The sequence below is a fragment of the Piliocolobus tephrosceles genome, chromosome 21 (genome assembly GCF_002776525.5).
Source record: "Piliocolobus tephrosceles isolate RC106 chromosome 21, ASM277652v3, whole genome shotgun sequence".
In the NCBI taxonomy this organism is placed as follows: domain Eukaryota; kingdom Metazoa; phylum Chordata; class Mammalia; order Primates; family Cercopithecidae; genus Piliocolobus; species Piliocolobus tephrosceles.
This window is the reverse complement of record NC_045454.1, coordinates 18,802,096-18,818,928: the sequence shown is the minus strand read 5'-3', so window position 1 is coordinate 18,818,928 and position 16,833 is coordinate 18,802,096. Positions and strand designations below refer to the sequence as shown.

Sequence of the window (16,833 nt, the reverse complement as noted above, 5' to 3'; positions counted from 1 at the left end):
GGCGCGGTGGCTCAAGCCTGTAATCCCAGCACTTTGGGAGGCCGAGATGGGCGGATCACGAGGTCAGGAGATCGAGACTATCCTGGCTAACCCCGTGAAACCCCGTCTCTACTAAAAAATACAAAAAAACTAGCCGGGCGAGGTGGCGGGCGCCTGTATTCCCAGCTACTGGGGAGGCTGAGGCAGGAGAATGGCGTAAACCCAGGAGGCGGAGCTTGCAGTGAGCCAAGATCCGGCCACTGCACTCCAGCCTGGGCGACAGAGCCCGACTCCGTCTCAAAAAAGAAAAAAAAGAAAGAGCTAGAGGAAAGTCTTAGACTGGTATTTCCCATGAGGAGACAGCACTCCAAAATCCATTCTTTGGCCTGGAGCAGTGGCTCATGCCTGTAATCCCAGCACTTTGGGAGGCCTAGGTGGATGGATCACCTGAGATCAGGAGTTCGAGACCAGCCTGGCCAACATGGCGGAAACCCGTCTCTACTGAAAATATAAAAATAAGCCGGGTGTGATGGTGGGTGCCTGTAATCCCAGCTACTCGGGAGGCTGAGGCAGGAGAATCCCTTGAACCCAGGAGGTGGAGGCTGCAGTGAGCCGAGATCATGCCACTGCACTCCAACCTGGCGACAGAGCAAGACTCTGTCTCAAAAAAACAAATCTATCCTTTGCAGCAGCAACACACACGCTTTCTGGCACCTCAAAGGGGATTGGTCAAGACTGGAACACTGGCTGCAGGGAGGGGGCCGGGTGTAAAGAGCTGGTTTCTGGGTGGACACGCAGGACCTTTGGAATGCTTGCTACCCCAATCAGCGGTATTTATACCTCTTCTCCAACTGCGAAGTCAGAGCTTTTTCATGTAGACTGAGAAAACTCCGAATAAGGCAACTTCAGGCCAGGACATAAGATGCATTCCATATTTCACTGTAATTGCTTTCAAATTAGGTTATGTCGTCATGTAACAGGCACACACAGTGCACTTGCTTTGCCCCCGGCCGGGGCTGGGTCCTGGACGGGCAGCCCCGTGTGTTGCTGAACTGCGGCAGCACCAGCCCTGATTGCCTGGCCAGGTGGGGCTGTCTGCGTCCCATGCATTAGTTGCTGCACCCATCTAATTTGTGGCCATGTTATCGTGACCTGCTCGTTTTCTGTTCTTTCAGCCTGCTCCCTGGCTTTTATCTCCTTCAGAATCTGGTGGCAGTGGGTCTTCAAAAAGTGCTCAGGTGTGCACTCTTATAGACAGGCCAGAGGCTCCACAGGCCCCCTTGCCAGGGTGAGCACGTCTGCCTGTGCAACTGGTAACCCAGATTCCAGAAGGCTTAGCCGTCTGGCCCTGAAAGCGCCTTTATAGTTGGTGATGAAGCCCGTGGGCCAGGGAGCCGTTTCTGCTTTCAGGAACTGAAAAGATGCCCCAGTGGGGCTAGGCCTTGCCTGAGGTCTGGCAACAGCCTGCCAGATGGGTGATAAGAAGGCTGGGTGCCTACCCAGGAATAAATAGCTGTCCCTCCCCTGTGTCCAAGCCCCGGACACCCTTCCCGAGGACCCGTGGAAGCAGGAACCATGGGCAGCGTCAGAGGCCACAGCAGGCAAGGTGGGAGTTCAGGAGGTGGGACGGCGCCCTCCCCCTCAAAGCAGCTGATGCCCCAGCGGAGCGACAAACCCTACACGGTATTTCAGAGCCAAGGTTTGAAAACTCCCAGGGTGCTAGGGAGCTCCGTCTGGCCTCCAGGTACCTGGGGGTGGGGCTGGCTGTGGCCAGTTGCCGTCAACCCCGAGCCTAGGGAAAATGCATGCAGGTTGGTCCTTGTAGGTCAGCCTGTTGGCCTGTGATACCCTGCTAGGCGGGTGGGCGGTGTACACGGCAGAAGAGTGTTGTGGTGTGAGGCAGCAAATGGTTTTTTCTAAAATCTTGTCAAGTGCAGGGTCCGTGGAATCCACATGTGAGCATCAACCTGGTGGGTGGGGAGAGTGAAGCCTGCGATCCGGTCTGGATCCTGTGCTACACGGTGTAGAGCCGGCATGCTCGCCCCTCCCGATGGATCTCTCGAGCCTGTTTCTAGACTCAAAGCGACTTTGCAAGAGACTCTTTTTATTCTGGGCTTAGTGGAATTCCAGCTTCCAACAGCCATTTCCCTCCACCCCCTTCAGCTCTGAGAACATGTTTTGTAACAGGAAGGCAGGAAGAAAAGAGAAGGCGAGTTTGTTCAGCTGGGTCAGCCTCATCCCACCAGGGCCCTTTCTTCCCTCCATTCACCATCGCTCTGCCTACTGGAACCACTCGGTTGCCCTGTGTCTGCCGAATGTTTGTTTCTTAATCAGTGCCCCAGAGTAGAGAGGGCTTTGCCTCTTCTGGTTGTGGGAGGGATTCATTGATGAATGGCTCATTAAAGCCCACTGCTGCCACATTCCTGGGTGCTTAGGTCACCTCCTGAACAATATCCATCATTCATTCACCTACCGCCCCACATCCTGGCGACTGGGAGGGGTCCCTGTGACGCAGGAAGGACTTTATGACCAGAGATGCTAGGTCTCCATCTCCCTCCTGCAGCCCACAGTGACAAAGCAGAAACTGCTCTTGGGGCTCCCTGAAGCCTGCCTTAGCGGGGTCACCATGGGCCTTGGCACACGGAGGGGTGACCGTGGAGCCCAACTCAACTGACAAGCTTGCCTTTCTCTGTTCTTCCACCCTCCTTCCCCCCAGTCACACCCTGTGCTATTTTAGCAACCAGAGAAGCCTCTTTAATAGGGTGCCCACATGCAGGGGCAAGCTCTGAAGCCTCCTCTCTGTGGTTTGGTTCACATGTGTTCTCAAAGACAGATGAGTCCACATCCTTCCTCCCTAGATAGGTCAAGGGCTAGATGCAGACTCCCTTCACAGGAGGGCCAGGGACAGACTGGGAGCAGCGGGGCCACCTTTTGAGAAGCAGGCGAGCTGCTCGGGTGTCGCTCTACCTGCCTGCCTGCCTGCCTCCCTGCCTGCCTTGCTCTCTGAGTTCACCTCTAGCTCTGGGACCAAGGCTGGGCTGGGTGGGGACTTTTTTTTTTTTTTTTTGAAACGGAGTCTTACTCTGTCTCCCAGGCTGGAGTGCAGTGGCGCGATCTCTGCTCACTGCAACCTCCACCTCCCAGGTTCAAGCTATTCTCCTGTCTCAGCTTCTGGAGTAGCTGGGATTACAGGAGCCCGCCACCACATCTGGCTAATTTTTGTATTTTTAGTAGGATGAGGTTTCACCATGTTGGCCAGGCTGGTCTTGAATTCCTGATCTCAGGTTATCCGCCTGCCTCGGCCTCCCAAAGTGTTGGGATTACAGGTGCGAGCCACTGTGCCTGGCCCTGGCTGGAGGCTTCTTGACCTGACTCTGCTGTCTCTCCCTCACTGGCCAGCGCCTCCCATTCTACGCAGACATTGTGGAATGAATGCCCACCCTGTGTTTGTATGTATCATCTGTGTCTGTGTGACATTAAGCAAGTCACTGAACTTCTCCCTGCCTCAGTTTCCTCATCAAATGGAGATAATATCTCCTGTGATCATGGGGTTGGAGGTTTTAAAGAGTTGCTAATGTGTAAATAGTAAGAACTAGCAATTAGCTGTTATAGCATAATTACCTTTAATATGTCATGTCCCCCCACATCCCAATGCTGAATGTAATTTTGGTGGGGGGTGGGTTGAGACAGGGTCTGGCTCTGTCACCCAGGCTGGAGTGCACTGATACGATCTCAGCTCACTGCAACCTCTGCCTCCCAGGCTCAAGCCGTCTTCCCACCTCAGCCTCTCGAGTAGCTGGGACTACAGTTGCGCAGTACCATGCCTGGCTAATTTTTGTAGTTTTGTAGTGATGGGGTTTTGCCATGTTGCCTAGGCTGGTCTCGAACTCCTGGGCTAAAGCAGTCCTCCCGTCTCGGCCTCCTGAAGTGCTGGGATTATAGGTATGCGCCACCACGCTTGGCTGGCCAGGATGTAAATAACTGTTTTGCTTCCTCGCATGTCCAGTACATAATAGGGCTCCAAGTCAGTATTTGTGAGGCAGGTGCCTGCCTCTTAGGTGCAGTCCTGAGGGCATGGCCACTGCCACGTTCTGGACGGTCAGAATCGCTGCTGCCCCTGGAAGATGACCGCGATGACGGAGCCCAGGAGAGCTCAGTGCTTTTTGCCTTTCCCTCCTCCCACAAAGGGCTGGCAGCTGTGGTTCCTCCCAAATGAAGTAGAAACCTTGAGTTTGCATTTCTCCCTCGGCATGCCAGCAGGGCACCTCTGCCTTCCTCTTCCTGCCAGGGGAGGGAGGAGTTTCTCTCAGGGGCTCTTCACCCTGCTTTATTCCTGGCCATCACACGTTGACCGTTGTCCCCTTCGGCTCTTTCTGCACATGGCAGGGACAGCATGACCGTTTAACGGTCTTGTGAGGCCAGTGTGCCAGCCTCACTCCTTCATTCCCTTCCTTCTCGGAGCGGGCTCTGTCCCTTCTGCAGGAGGGCTTTGGCACGTGCTCTTCACAGTATCTGGAAGGTCTTCCTCATTTTTGTCTTATTAACTCCTCATCCTTAAGCGCAGAGTTTGAGAAAGACCTCTTCAGGGACACCTTTCTGTGTCTGCCTCGCCACTCGCTTGATGCCCCCCCCCGCCACCATGCTGACCGCACTCTTCAGCTCCCATCACAGGGGAGGGGACACAAACTTGGCAGAACACCCCATGGCCCCAGGAGCCCAGCACCTGGCTTTAAACCCAGCTCTGTAACTTTCTAGTGCGTGGCTGATGGGAGCAAGCCACTTCACCTCTCAGGCCCTCCTTTTCCTCATCTGTAAAATGGAGGTTGTACTAGCACCTCCCTCTAGAGATGATTACGACGGTGAGAGAATTAGCAAGTGACCAAGTGCCTGGAGCAGTGCCTGCCCCTGGTAGACTCTATGGAAGTGTCTGCTGCGGTTATTGCTGTTATTATTACCGCTTTTCCTAAGGGCGTTATTTCTGGAGTGAACTGATTGCTTGATTAATGCGATCAGACCTGGAGCCTCATGAGAGTGTCCACTTTTGTTCACTGTTATGGATTCAGCACAGGGCCTGGCCCTCTGCTGACCCCCAGCACATGCTTGTCCAGGGAATGAATATGTGCGGACCCATGGTGGCCTGGGGCATCATGAAGTCGGCTGCCCACATTCTGAGAGTTCTGCATGGTGGAGGGCGGCATGGTGGGCGCATAGGGCCTCCATCTATAGAAACCACCTCTCCACACCATCCACCCCACGCAGCATAGTCTAAACCGGGTAGGGAGAGGAAGGATGGAAGCAGAGTGTTATTTTTGTAACCAAGTAGAAAAAGCGATGAATTTTTTAAGTCCCGTTCGAACTCCAGCTCCTACTCACCAGTCTCTCCGCATGGAGAAGTGGTCGTCGTGGTCGACCTGTCCCTAGGGTTGGCCTTGTGAGTGCAGGCTCTCTCCTCACCAGAGCTAAGGGCTTTGTGAACCTCTGACGTCAATAGATGCCCCTCATCTTCCAGGAGGACAAAACAGGGCAAAGCAAGACATGGGGTGAGGATAGGAGCACATCAGTGGGGTTCACCAAGCCTGTGTCATTTCCGGATCTGAGCGGGAGTTCTGTTCTGTATCATCCAGGCCAGGCGAGTGGTTGTCCTCCCTGAGCCCCTGTGCTTGGGGCTTTGCCTGCGTCAATCAGGAAGACAGAGCATACGGAAGAGTTACCGTTGATTTCAGAGTGGACTTTCCTTTGACACTTGTTTAACACATCACTGAGTGATTGACATGCGTCCTTGTGTTTAATCCCTATCTTAACCTCTCAGTTATGGTCCCGTTTATGAGTGAGGAAACTGAGGCTTATCGCTTGCCTGAGGCCTCAGTGGCGGAGGCAAGCTGTGAATCCACACCTGTGTGACACCCAAGCCAGAGCTCTTGTTTGCTACCCAGAGAAGAAGAGCACAGGTGGAGTGTGTGTATGGAGGGCGGGTAGTGCAGCAGTCCCTCTGAGGACAGGTGGCCAGAACCCAAGCGGCGAGGTTTGTTCACAGCCTCCACAGGGTGGGGTGGGGCCATCCGCAGAGGGTCTCCTGCCATCCCATTTTCCCTACATACCAGTGGGTGGTCAGAGGGCCTTTGCAGAGAAGAGACTGGATCTCAGCGCGTGCTTGTGCGTGTGTGTACATGCACACACATGCGTGTGATTCATCTGGCTCTTAATTTATGCCAAGGAGCCTGTCAGATGCTTTAAATGTATTTTCCCTGTTTAATTCTTAGAGCATACTGCAGGAGGTAGATTCTGATAAATCCATCTTACAGGGAAGGAAACAGACTTAAGTAGGTAAAGTCATTTGGTTGGAAACATGGAATGAGTAAGCCAAGGGGCTGGCATTCAAACCCAAACCCAGGTCTGTGCCCCTACAGAGCCTGCAGGAGCAGCCTACACAGGCTGAGGCTGTGAGGGGTGCTGTTTGCACACGTGCCTGGCCCTCCCTGCAGCCCAGGTGCCTAGGTCTGGGCCTGGCAACACCAGAGCACGGGGCCTTGGCCTCAGGGAACAGCCCTCTTGTGTCCTCAGGCTGTGGGATGTGTCTTGGCTACTTTGCTGCCCAGCAGTGTCTGCTGTCAGGCACAGGTGAGAGTAGAGGCCTACCATCCATGGCCACTTCCTTCCCAGCCCATTTGCTGCTGCCCTCTGCTTCGCAGGGCTGCTGGCCTCCACACCTGCTTGCTGCCCGCCATCAAGGCTGGCAGTGCTCTGGGGCTGTAAAGGCGCAGGCGCCATACTTCCTACCCCCTGGAGCTCACACATGGTAGGAAAGAGAGCTCATGTGCATAGAACATCCAGTAAGACTAAAAGTGACTGGGGGATGCTACGGGAGAGATGCCAAGGGCTGCGTGGTGCTGAAGGCGGGCAGGGGACAGAGCAGGCATGCTGTGGAAGGGGTGGGCAGGACTCCTGAGACCAGGGCAGGGAGGGAGGAGACTCTGGGAGGCACAGGGCCATCCAGAGAGCTGCCACTTCCTGATCACTGCCATGCACGCTACAGGCACGGCCACCTTGAGTCCTCACACTGCCCGTGGCCTAGGTGGGATCTTCATCCCCACGTTGCAGAGGAGGAAATGGAAGTTAGGAAGGTTGGGTGGCATGTCCGCATGAGTGGTGTAAGCAGGGTTCCCGCTCTAGGCTCTCTGAATTCAGCATTGTATGGGGGAGGCTGGGAAGGTGAGTTAGTGCGCTCCTTAATGAGAACCTACTATGGGGCCTCTCCCCTCGAGGAGCTCATAGCCATGGGAGGGTGGGAGACAAGAACTGTTAGAGACCCGAGAGCAAGGGTGTGATGCGGTCTGCAGGGAGGAGCCATCCGAGGCAAACCCGGGTCAGGGAGGCCATGGTGCAGGTACCGTCCAGGCACAGCATGTGGCCTGACTTTTGAGGGGTGCCCAGGGCTGGCTACATGGCGCAGCAGAGGTATCTTTAGTGGAGGAACAGCGTCGTGCCACCAGGAGGGGCTCTCTGTCTCCCAGGTAGAGGAATTCTCCATGGCGAGAGGTGGGGCAGGGGTGGTCTAGCTGTCCACACTTGCCCCCGTTCGGATTTGGAAGGAAGCCCCATGCTGGGTCCACACTGTGGTACGGCATGTTAATTAGGCAGCTGCTTTGTCTGCGAGGGGCTTTATGTCGGGTCTCCCTGAATGAGCAGGGCTGGCGACAGTTGTCAAAACACATGGTGCTTGGCCAGATCCTCCTTGGAAGCCCCTTGTGTTCCGCATGGCCTCCGCCTGCACCCGGGGCGTGGAATGTGCTCTTGTGTGTCCCTGGCTGTCTGCCCACTTCTGCACTGTCCCCTGCAGATGGAGAGGGTGGGGTATAGGGGTTCCTATAAGAAGCAGACACTTGGGGTTTTTCCCAGGCCCTGTTGCAGGAGGGTGCGTAGGCTGGTTTCCCTGAAGGCGCCTGGGCGTGTTGATGTTAACTGATCTGAGATCTTCTGTGGCCCTAATGTCTATGAGCATGCCCCAGCTTGCAGGGGGCTGAGTAGCTGGGCACCACCAGCAGGCTACATGCCCCGTGCTTGGGTGTACCTATGCCCTGTCAGCATCGTTGGTCTGTTAGGACCAGGGACTTAGACTTCTTGTTTAGTACCCTCCTTCCCTTCCAGTTGGTCCTCCGAAACATTTTCCTTAGATGCGGCTGCCTAACCCTGGTGAGGGGGGCCTGCCTCCCACTTGCCTTCCAGCCTCCTCCAAGCTGCACTGAGTCTTAAAAATAGGAACTGGGTGCGGTGGTTCATGCCTGTAATCCCAGCACTTTGGGAGGCTGAGGCGGGTGGATCACTTGAGGCCAGGAGTTCAAGACCAGCCTGGCCAACATGGTAAAACCCCATCTCTACTAAAAATACAAAAATTAACTGGGCGTGTTGGCATACGCTTGTATTCCCAGCTACTCAGGAGGCTGAGGCATGAGAATCGCTTGAACCCAGGAGGTGGAGGTTGTGGTGAGCCAAGATTGCACCACTGCACTTCAGCCTGGGTGACAGAGTGAGACTCCATCTCCACAACAACAACAGAAGAATAGGAAGGATGGGACATGGCATGTTCTCCAGGAGAGAGAGGGGCGGGGGCATCTTGCTCACAGGAAACCAGACGACACAGGCATGTAGGCATGTGCCCAGGCTCAGAGGCTCTATGTTCCTGGCCTTTCCTGGGAGGGCTTGCTGCTGGGCTGCCCAAGCTCGAAGAGAGACTTGAGGAAATCCTGCGTTTATGGGAGCTTTTCTTTTCCTGCCACTTTCCTGTTCTGGGTTGTATGTGTGCACATGATTGGAATGTGGCAGCCTGAGCTCCTGCCTGAGAAGAGCAGCCGCCGGTCAAGGAAGCCAGGGTCCAGCTGGGGCATGTGGGTCTGGCCGGCAGATGAAGGGCTGGCCTTCATCAAGAAAACAAGCCCCGTGAGGGCAGGAGCCCAACCTGTTGATTCCACACGACTGATGCTGAGCCTGATGCTCAGTCGTGTTTATGTGACCAAGTGAGCCAGCGGTGGGCTGAGGCACTTTTGTCTGATGTTTGTACTGGCCTCCCTTGAGGCAGCTCGGGGGTGTGGAAAAAGCACATGTTGCCAAAATTGACAGACTTGGGTTCAAATCCAAGCTCTGCCACTTACCATCTGGATGGTCTCATGGTGGGTCATTAATCACCTGAAGCCTCAGTTTCCTCACATCTGCCTCCCGCGGTCACTGTGAGGATCAGAAACAATGTGTGTATCGGGCTTGTGCGGTGTGTGTGGGTGAGTGTTCCGTGGCAGCTGCGGTTCTCTTGAGGTCAGGGCTGTAGCCTGGCAGGTGTGTGGAAAGAGCCCGACAGCCAGGCTGACTCTGCCCTCTACCCTTTGTTCTGCCACCTCAGACCTTCACGGCGTGGTGCAACTCCCACCTGCGGAAGGCAGGCACACAGATCGAGAACATCGATGAGGACTTCCGAGACGGGCTGAAGCTCATGTTGCTCCTGGAGGTCATATCAGGTGAGGCTCCCAGCCACACAGTGCAGCCCAGCCTTGGCACAGGTGCTCGGCCACAGCAGTCCCCAGAGACGCTGCCCACCCAGCTGTCTCTTTGCTCCTGAGGAGGAAAGAGCACCCCTTAGCAGCTGCACGGCGGCCGGGTGGGTGGGGCCGGAGTGGCCTGGTGGTCCAGCAGGGGAACCTGATTTGGGTGAACAGAGGAGACTCTAAAGCTTCTCTCCCTATCTCCCTTTCTCTCTCTCTCTGTCTCGCCCCCTCTTCTTTTCTCTTTGTGCATTTCTCAGGGGAGCGGTTACCTAAGCCAGAGCGGGGGAAAATGAGAGTGCACAAAATCAACAACGTGAACAAAGCACTGGACTTTATTGCCAGCAAAGGCGTCAAGCTGGTCTCCATCGGGGCAGAAGGTGAGCTGGAGATGGAGCAGTGAGGGTCCTGTTTCTGACCTTCAGGCTCTGAGGCACAACATCTGCATTCTGAAGAGAAATTTTGTTGGTGGTAGGGTGCTTGGGGCACTCAGAGCCCCAGTACATACTCAGCAGTGATCCCAACAACTGCTCTTGATACATGCCGAGCCCACAAGCTCCCCCAACCCCTTGGAAAAATCCGGTGGACACAGTCCAAATCTAGGAAGTGCAACCCACCCAACCATGGGGGCGGCGGCTTCTGTAGGGGGAGGAATGGTTTTGACTTGCACTCAGGTCGCCCTCACTGGTTCTCCTTGTGCCAGGCTCAGCAGACAGTAGCAAACACGTGCCACAGCCTCTCTCTGTACCAGGAACACTTTTCTCATTATGCCCTGCCCTGTATCAGAGAAGGGGACTGGAGGCCCCGTGTCAGGCATCGGGACAGGGAGTGCCTGGCCAAAGGTCAGTGCCCAGTCTTTGCCCTGTGTGCACAGGCTTGGAGAGTTTCACCTCTGACCACCCCAGGATCCTCCTGGGCCCCATGTAGATAACCAGGACTGTAGCCTCACTAGAGCAGCAGGCTCTTGGCAGGGGCCCCTGGGTTGAGCTCCCAGGCACTTTTAGAGACAGGCGAGGTCTGATGGAGCTCAGAAGCTCCCCAGCAGCGTGGGCTCACAGTTCCTCTCATTAGTCAGGGTAAGGATTCTTCACCGTGACATCCATGTTGTCCCAGCTTCTAGAAAAACAAAGTAAACTAATTGCCGTTAATGACAGGGCTCTGAGAGTTTGGCCAAGACTCCGGGCCAGAATGTGTGTACTGAGTTCCAAGGCTCTGCTCTGGCCCAGGACCTCTGCGAGGAGGGGTGCCAAGCCTTGCATGCCACAGTCGAGGTGGTTGGTGTTTGTTTAAAAAAATCACAACCCAAAAATTCAGTCAGGCCCTGAGATTTTCTGTCCTTGCATGGATCTTTCCTCTGGGCTCTGTTCCAGCCTTCTGCTTCTCACAGCTGCATTTATTTTGCTCAAATGCTAGTCTGTAAATACAGGAGGAGTTAGAGGAGAGACCCATGGCAGTCATCAGTTTTCATTTGGAGAAAAACTTGGTCTAAAAATGTTCTCTGTTCATGCCCAAATTGGTTCACTCCTAGTCCCTGTGACCGTGGGGCCTCGGAACAAAGCCTAATGGAGGCGTTCCTGGGGCTCAAGGCACCTGAGAACCCCACCCCACCCTGTTCCCCTGTCCTTCCACATGATCGGGCATTCGCGGGATTATTGGCTTCCCGTAGGGGTGATGAGAGGGACCGGAGGCACAGCTGCAGGTCAGAGAAGCAGCTGGTGGATGTGTCATGAGAAACGCATCCTCCTCTCCTCACCAGAACTCCATAAGCCCTAAGCCCTAAGCCCCCCGTGACCAGCTGCACCGGTGCCCGCTGGGCTGGGGAGCTGCGGCCTTGCCCAGCGCTGCAGGCCCAGCCCTCGGGAGCTGCACAGCATAGATTTCCTGAGGCTCGAGCTGCCTCGCTGCACTAAGGAGCAAGTGGCGCTGCTCAGTTTCTGGGTCTGGGGCTCTGAACCCTAGGACAGGGTGGACACTGGGTCCCTCCCGTCTCTGGGCAGCAGAATGAGCATATTTCCTCCTCCGAAAACCTGAAAGCGGTGGCTCATGGACACCCCCTTCCTCTGGGTGTATCCCCGGGGGAAGGTGGGCCCCATCTTCTCTGTGACCTCTCCACCTGCTTCCAAGCAAGCCTGCCCTGGAGTGTTCTGCTCGGAGGTCAGTGAGCAGGGTCTCCTGTGGTGTCCTGTGCCTCCAGCTCTGCAGTTAGCTTTGGAACTCACCCCTGTGCCCAGCCCTTCCCAAGAGTGGTTGCAGCAGTGGAGCCCCTCTGTCTTCTTTGGAAGCCCCTTCACCGTCCTCCTTGCATCTGGCGTGTTGACAAGTGGGGAGGACTGCCCTAGGCACGCCTGACTGGTGGACTCCAGGACGAGGCACTGCCTTCTCTCATCCAGCCTCAGACACACAGCTGCCCTGGGCCTTGCAGAGGTTTTTCTCTTTAGTTGCTGAGGCTGAAGAAGGTGTGGTCCAAGCCCTTCTTTTGAGAAGTTTCAGCAAGTATTTTTTTTTATTTTTATTTTTTGAGATGGAGTCTCACTCTTGTCGCCTAGGCTGCAGTGCCATGGTGGAATCTTGGCTCATTCCAATGGTGGAATCTTGGCTCACTGCAACCTCCTGGGCTCGAGCAATTCTCCTGCCTCAGCCTCCCAAGTAGTTGGAATTACAGGCACCTGCCACCACGCCAGGCTAATTTTTGTATTTTTGGCAGAGATGGGGTTTCACCATCTTGGCCAGGCTGGTCTTGAACTCCTAACCTCAGGTGATCCACACCCGCCTCAGCGTCCCAAATTACTGGGGTTACAGGTGTGAGCCACCGCACCTGGCTGCAAATGTTTGTTTTTAGGTTAGTTCAGAAAGCGTACAGCCTGGCCACCTGGCCTTGGGCCTGTGCTCTCCCCTTCCTGACAACACAGCAGTCATGCTTGTTCCTCACCGGCCTTCCAGGCACTGGATCCAGTGGTGGTCAGAGCAGCCTCGCCCTCATGAGGGCTGGCAGATGGTGAACAAGTAAACAGCCCGTCCAACACATGATTTCACATAGTGATGGCTTGGGGGCAGCACAGGGGCCAGGGAGGGAGGAACTGGGTGGCGGGTGGGGGAGCTCCTTGGGACGGGCAGTCAGGGAAGCCGCAGTGAGAGGTGGCACAAGCAGAAGCTTGCACGATGAGAAGGACCAGCCAGTTGAGGGTTGCAGGCTAGGGGCGTGCTTTGTGGGTGGACAGAAGGTGTGAGCATCTCAAAGCAAGAAAGAGCCTGGCTTCTCCAGAGGATGCAGCTAGAGAAATCTGGGAGGATGGCGGGGCCTGGACCTTCAGGGCGAGCCCTTTCCCTGTGGGCCAGGCATGGAGGCTTACACCTGCAGTCCCAGCACTTTGGGAAGCCAAGGCGGGAAGATCACTTGAGCAGGAGTTTGAGACCAGCTTGGGTAACAGCAAGACCTAGCCTCTACAAAAAGTTTAAAAACTAACCAGGTGTTGTGGCGTGTGTCTGTGGTCCCAGCTACTCGGGAGACTGAGGCAAGAGGATTGCTTGAGCCCAGGCAGTCAAGGCTGCAGTGAGCTGTGACTACACCATTGCACTCCATCCAGCCAGCCAGACCCTGTCTCAAAAGAAGAAAACCGACCATGCTGGCTGCTGTGTCGACGTGGACTGTGGGCGGGAGGGGTACATAGGAGGTAGCCTCATTGAACTCTGGAGATGAGAGTGGCTTGGACGAGAGTGTTGGCAGTGGGATAGGAAGGAAGTGGACAGATTTGCAATAAACAATAATGTAGCGTACATTTGCTGACCGAGAGATGAAAAAGGCTACCTTTGCCTGAGAGCGTGGGCCTGCGGTGCTCCCCTGTAGTCAGGAGGTATGCAGATGAAGGCAGAAATGTACAGAGCACTGAGAGTTGAGAGAGGTATGAACAGAGGCCACACACCTGAGACTGGCCTCTTGGAGGAGTGGTTTTTTGAGTTGGGTCAGGAGAAGGAGCTGGCTGCAGGGCCAGAGACCCTCATGGCCAGAAGCCTGCAGGCGCTCAGTAGCAGGAGGCTCTGGAACAGCGCTGCCCAGAGACTGTTCCATGCATTTTCTCCTGAGAGAGGGAGGAGGACGGGCCTGGGAGATGCAGCCAGGGGGTGGTTTGGAGCCTTTCTCTAGATAGGGCTGGAAGGCCACCTTCAGATTGGGTGGAGGAGCCTCACTTTGGTTTTCACGACCGTCTGTCCTCTGCCCCCTTCCCTGTGTGCAGAGATTGTGGATGGCAACGCAAAGATGACCCTGGGAATGATCTGGACCATCATCCTTAGGTTCGCCATCCAGGACATCTCCGTGGAAGGTGAGAGCCACCTGTACTGCGCCCGCTTCCCACCTGAGTCAAGGCGGGTTAGAGGAGAGCTGAAGTGTGGTCTTCGTGCTTCAAGCCTGTTCCTGCTTCATTGGGGTCGCTCACAGGGCCTGACCCTCACAGGAGTAGTCAGTGGGTGGCAGGTGAAGGGAGGCTCCTGCCAGCCGCCCGCCTCTTGGCTCCAGTGCCCTCCAAGTGCCTTTGCTCTCACAGCCTCATCTCAGTGGACCCTCATGCCACCCTCATGAGATGGACAAGGATAGCTGGGCCCGTTTTACAGTCCAGGAACCCAAGTCCCAGAACAGACTAGTGAGAGAGTTGCGCCTGGGCCTGGTTCTGTGTTTGTTCGACATCCCCATCCTTGAAACTTGCCCCCCATGGACCCGTTACGAGCTCATGCCGTCCAGGAATGGACGATTTTGCTTCCCTGCAAGCACCTGTGTGCACACAGGATGGGCAGAGCCACCTGGGCCAGCGTACAGGGGCTCCCAGGTGCTGGGTCACAGTGATGACCGGGAGAGATGTGCTTCCTGCCCTGGAAGGGCTCCCAGTCTGTAAGGACAGCTGAGCTATCCACGGGGAACAGAAGGGCCCCCTAGGCTTCTCCACAGCTGACTTTTCACCTTGTTCAAAAGAGGCCAAGGCCGGTGTCAAGGGCTTGTCTGCAGTGTGTTCTGGTGGTGAAAGGCACGGGCTTGGTGGCCAGGCACACGGCACAGATTCAGGCCCTGACACCACCACCTCCTGGGGCAGCCCTGGTCAAGCGACTCTCCTTGTGGCCATGAGGATTAAGCAAGGCTGTGTGTCCTGGCAGTTGGGCCTGGCAGCATCCATCTGCATCCGGAATGGGAGTGGCCGTCCCACTGCTATCACTGCTGCTGCTGTTAGGACTGAGGTCCTCTCCCCTTGGGTTTTGTTTGACCCCTAGGCCTGAGGCCGAAAGTCCCATCCAACTTGGGCTGAGTTCTGAGGGTTTATTTTTGAGCCAGTGCTCACTGTCTTTGTGTGTTTTGCAGAGACCTCAGCCAAGGAAGGGCTTCTTCTCTGGTGCCAGAGAAAAACAGCCCCGTATAAGAACGTCAATGTGCAGAACTTCCACATCAGGTGAGCACCAGTCCTGCTCATTGTCTCCCTTCCTCTAGCAACCTGAGATCCTTCCTCCCACCTGCTCTGTTTCCTGTGTTTTTGTCGTGGTCTGTGAGATGCCAGCCCTCAGTCAGCCCCTCCCTGGCCATGGGCCCTACAAGCCCATGGGAAGGTCACCTGGTTCTCTCTGAGGAAGAGGAGGCAGTTTCCCAGCCATCCTGGCTGAAGGTCGTAAGGTCAGCCCTCTCGCTGGCCTAATAGAACCTTCTTCGTCCCCAGGCAAGGTGACTCTCAGAAGCAACAATAAAGTCTTCATTTTTGAGACAGGGAGGGTCTTGTGCTGTCACCCAGGCTAGAGTGCAGTGGTGCGATCGCTCGTCCCTGCTGTCTTGGCCTGGGCTCAAGTGGTCTTCCTGTCTCATCCTCCCAAGTAGCTGGGACTGCAGGTGCACGCAGCCACACTTGGCTAATTTTTTTTTATTTTTAGTAGGAATGGGGTCTCCCTGTGTTGCCCAGGCTGGACTTGAACTCCTGAGCTCAAGCAGTCCTCCTACCCCGGCCTCCCAAAGTTCTGGGATTACAGATGTGAGCCACTGCCTGCCCCTGGCCTCTTCCTTTATTTTGACAGCTCAAGAGTGAATTGTTTTTAGAGTTGCTATTGAATTTTGTGTTGGGGAAAAATGTACTCTGTGGCTGCTAAGATGAACAAGCCTCAGCTCCACCATGAACCTGCTTCCCTCAAAGTGAGTGGGAGATGAGACGTGTCCACCATCGCCGTAGCTGAGGCGAGCATGGGCAGTGCTGCATGAGGTCCAGGGGGTGGCAAAAGGCAGGCCTACCAGTGTTTGGGAGCACTGGCTCTGGGGGCGGCCCTGAGGTCAAATCCGGTTTGCCCTGTGGCTCCACCCTCTGAGTCTCCTGGATGGCCCGCACAGGAATGAAGAGCAGGGCCTCGTGGGATATGCAGCGGCTTCAGGCTCTCAGGGACCCTCGCTGGGTGCAGAGGGCTTTTCCCATCGTGCTCACCCTGATAGCATGTGGTCCCTCCCTTGGTCACTCTTCTCTGTGTGTCTCCTTTTTTTTCCTGCCACTAACTGACTGAATCTTCCTATAGCTTCCATTCATTTTCTTCAACTAGTAAGTATCTAGCATGCCTGCTGCATGCCACTAGTGGAGATACAGTGGCACCCAAAGTCCCCATTTGTGGGAAGTGTACACCACAGCGCGGGACCAGCTGTGAACACAGTGGCCAGTAATCCCGCAGCATAACTTCAGTGAGAAGTGCTGCACAAAGACAGGGAAGTCAAATGAAGAAAGTTCCCTGGGTGGCCTTTCTGAGGAGGTGACATCGAGCTTGACCTCAGCGGGAACCAACCCTTAGAGGGTCTCAGGGAGGAGAATGTGACCCATCTAGCTTGTAACTGACCAACTTGTGGCCTTGGGGAGATCCCTTTCCTCCAGAGACCCCCGTGCCAAGCGAAATCCTGGCATTTAGCCAGCCCACGGACTGGCCTTCCTGTAAGTCAGGTCCACCAGGGTGTGGAGGCCACACAGCACAGGCACCGGCCTCTTGCAGTGGCCACCTCCCCCGAAGCGGTCTGTCCGGTTCAGGGCGGCCTCTCATGGAAGGTGCTAGCAGTTATAAAGCAGTTGTCATGAGTCAGGCACTGATCCAAGCATTTACTCATTTAGTCCGCACGGCAGCCCTGTGTAGCAGGTGTGTCACTATCCCCATCGTACAGATGTGGAAACCGAGATGGCCTGGCTTACCCGAGATCACGCTGTCAGTAGGCAGAAGAGTCAGGATTTGATCTCAGACTGCCTGGCCCCAGAGGTCATGCTCGCAGCCTCTCTGCCACACCGTCTCCATGCAGTGCCTGGCACAGGCCAGACCTCAGTGAATGAGAATTAGT

General features: G+C 55.5%; 1 protein-coding gene across 1 annotated transcript in view; it reads left to right on the top strand.

Annotated features, from left to right (window-relative positions):
- Positions 1 to 16,833, top strand: part of ACTN4 (actinin alpha 4) — an 89,090-nt gene that overhangs the window by 49,272 nt on the left and 22,985 nt on the right. The window contains exons 2-5 of the mRNA XM_023229339.2: positions 9,368 to 9,482; positions 9,767 to 9,886; positions 13,739 to 13,825; positions 14,851 to 14,938. Of these exons, the coding sequence (XP_023085107.1) occupies positions 9,368 to 9,482; positions 9,767 to 9,886; positions 13,739 to 13,825; positions 14,851 to 14,938 (410 nt within the window). The remainder of the gene's footprint in view (positions 1 to 9,367; positions 9,483 to 9,766; positions 9,887 to 13,738; positions 13,826 to 14,850; positions 14,939 to 16,833) is intronic.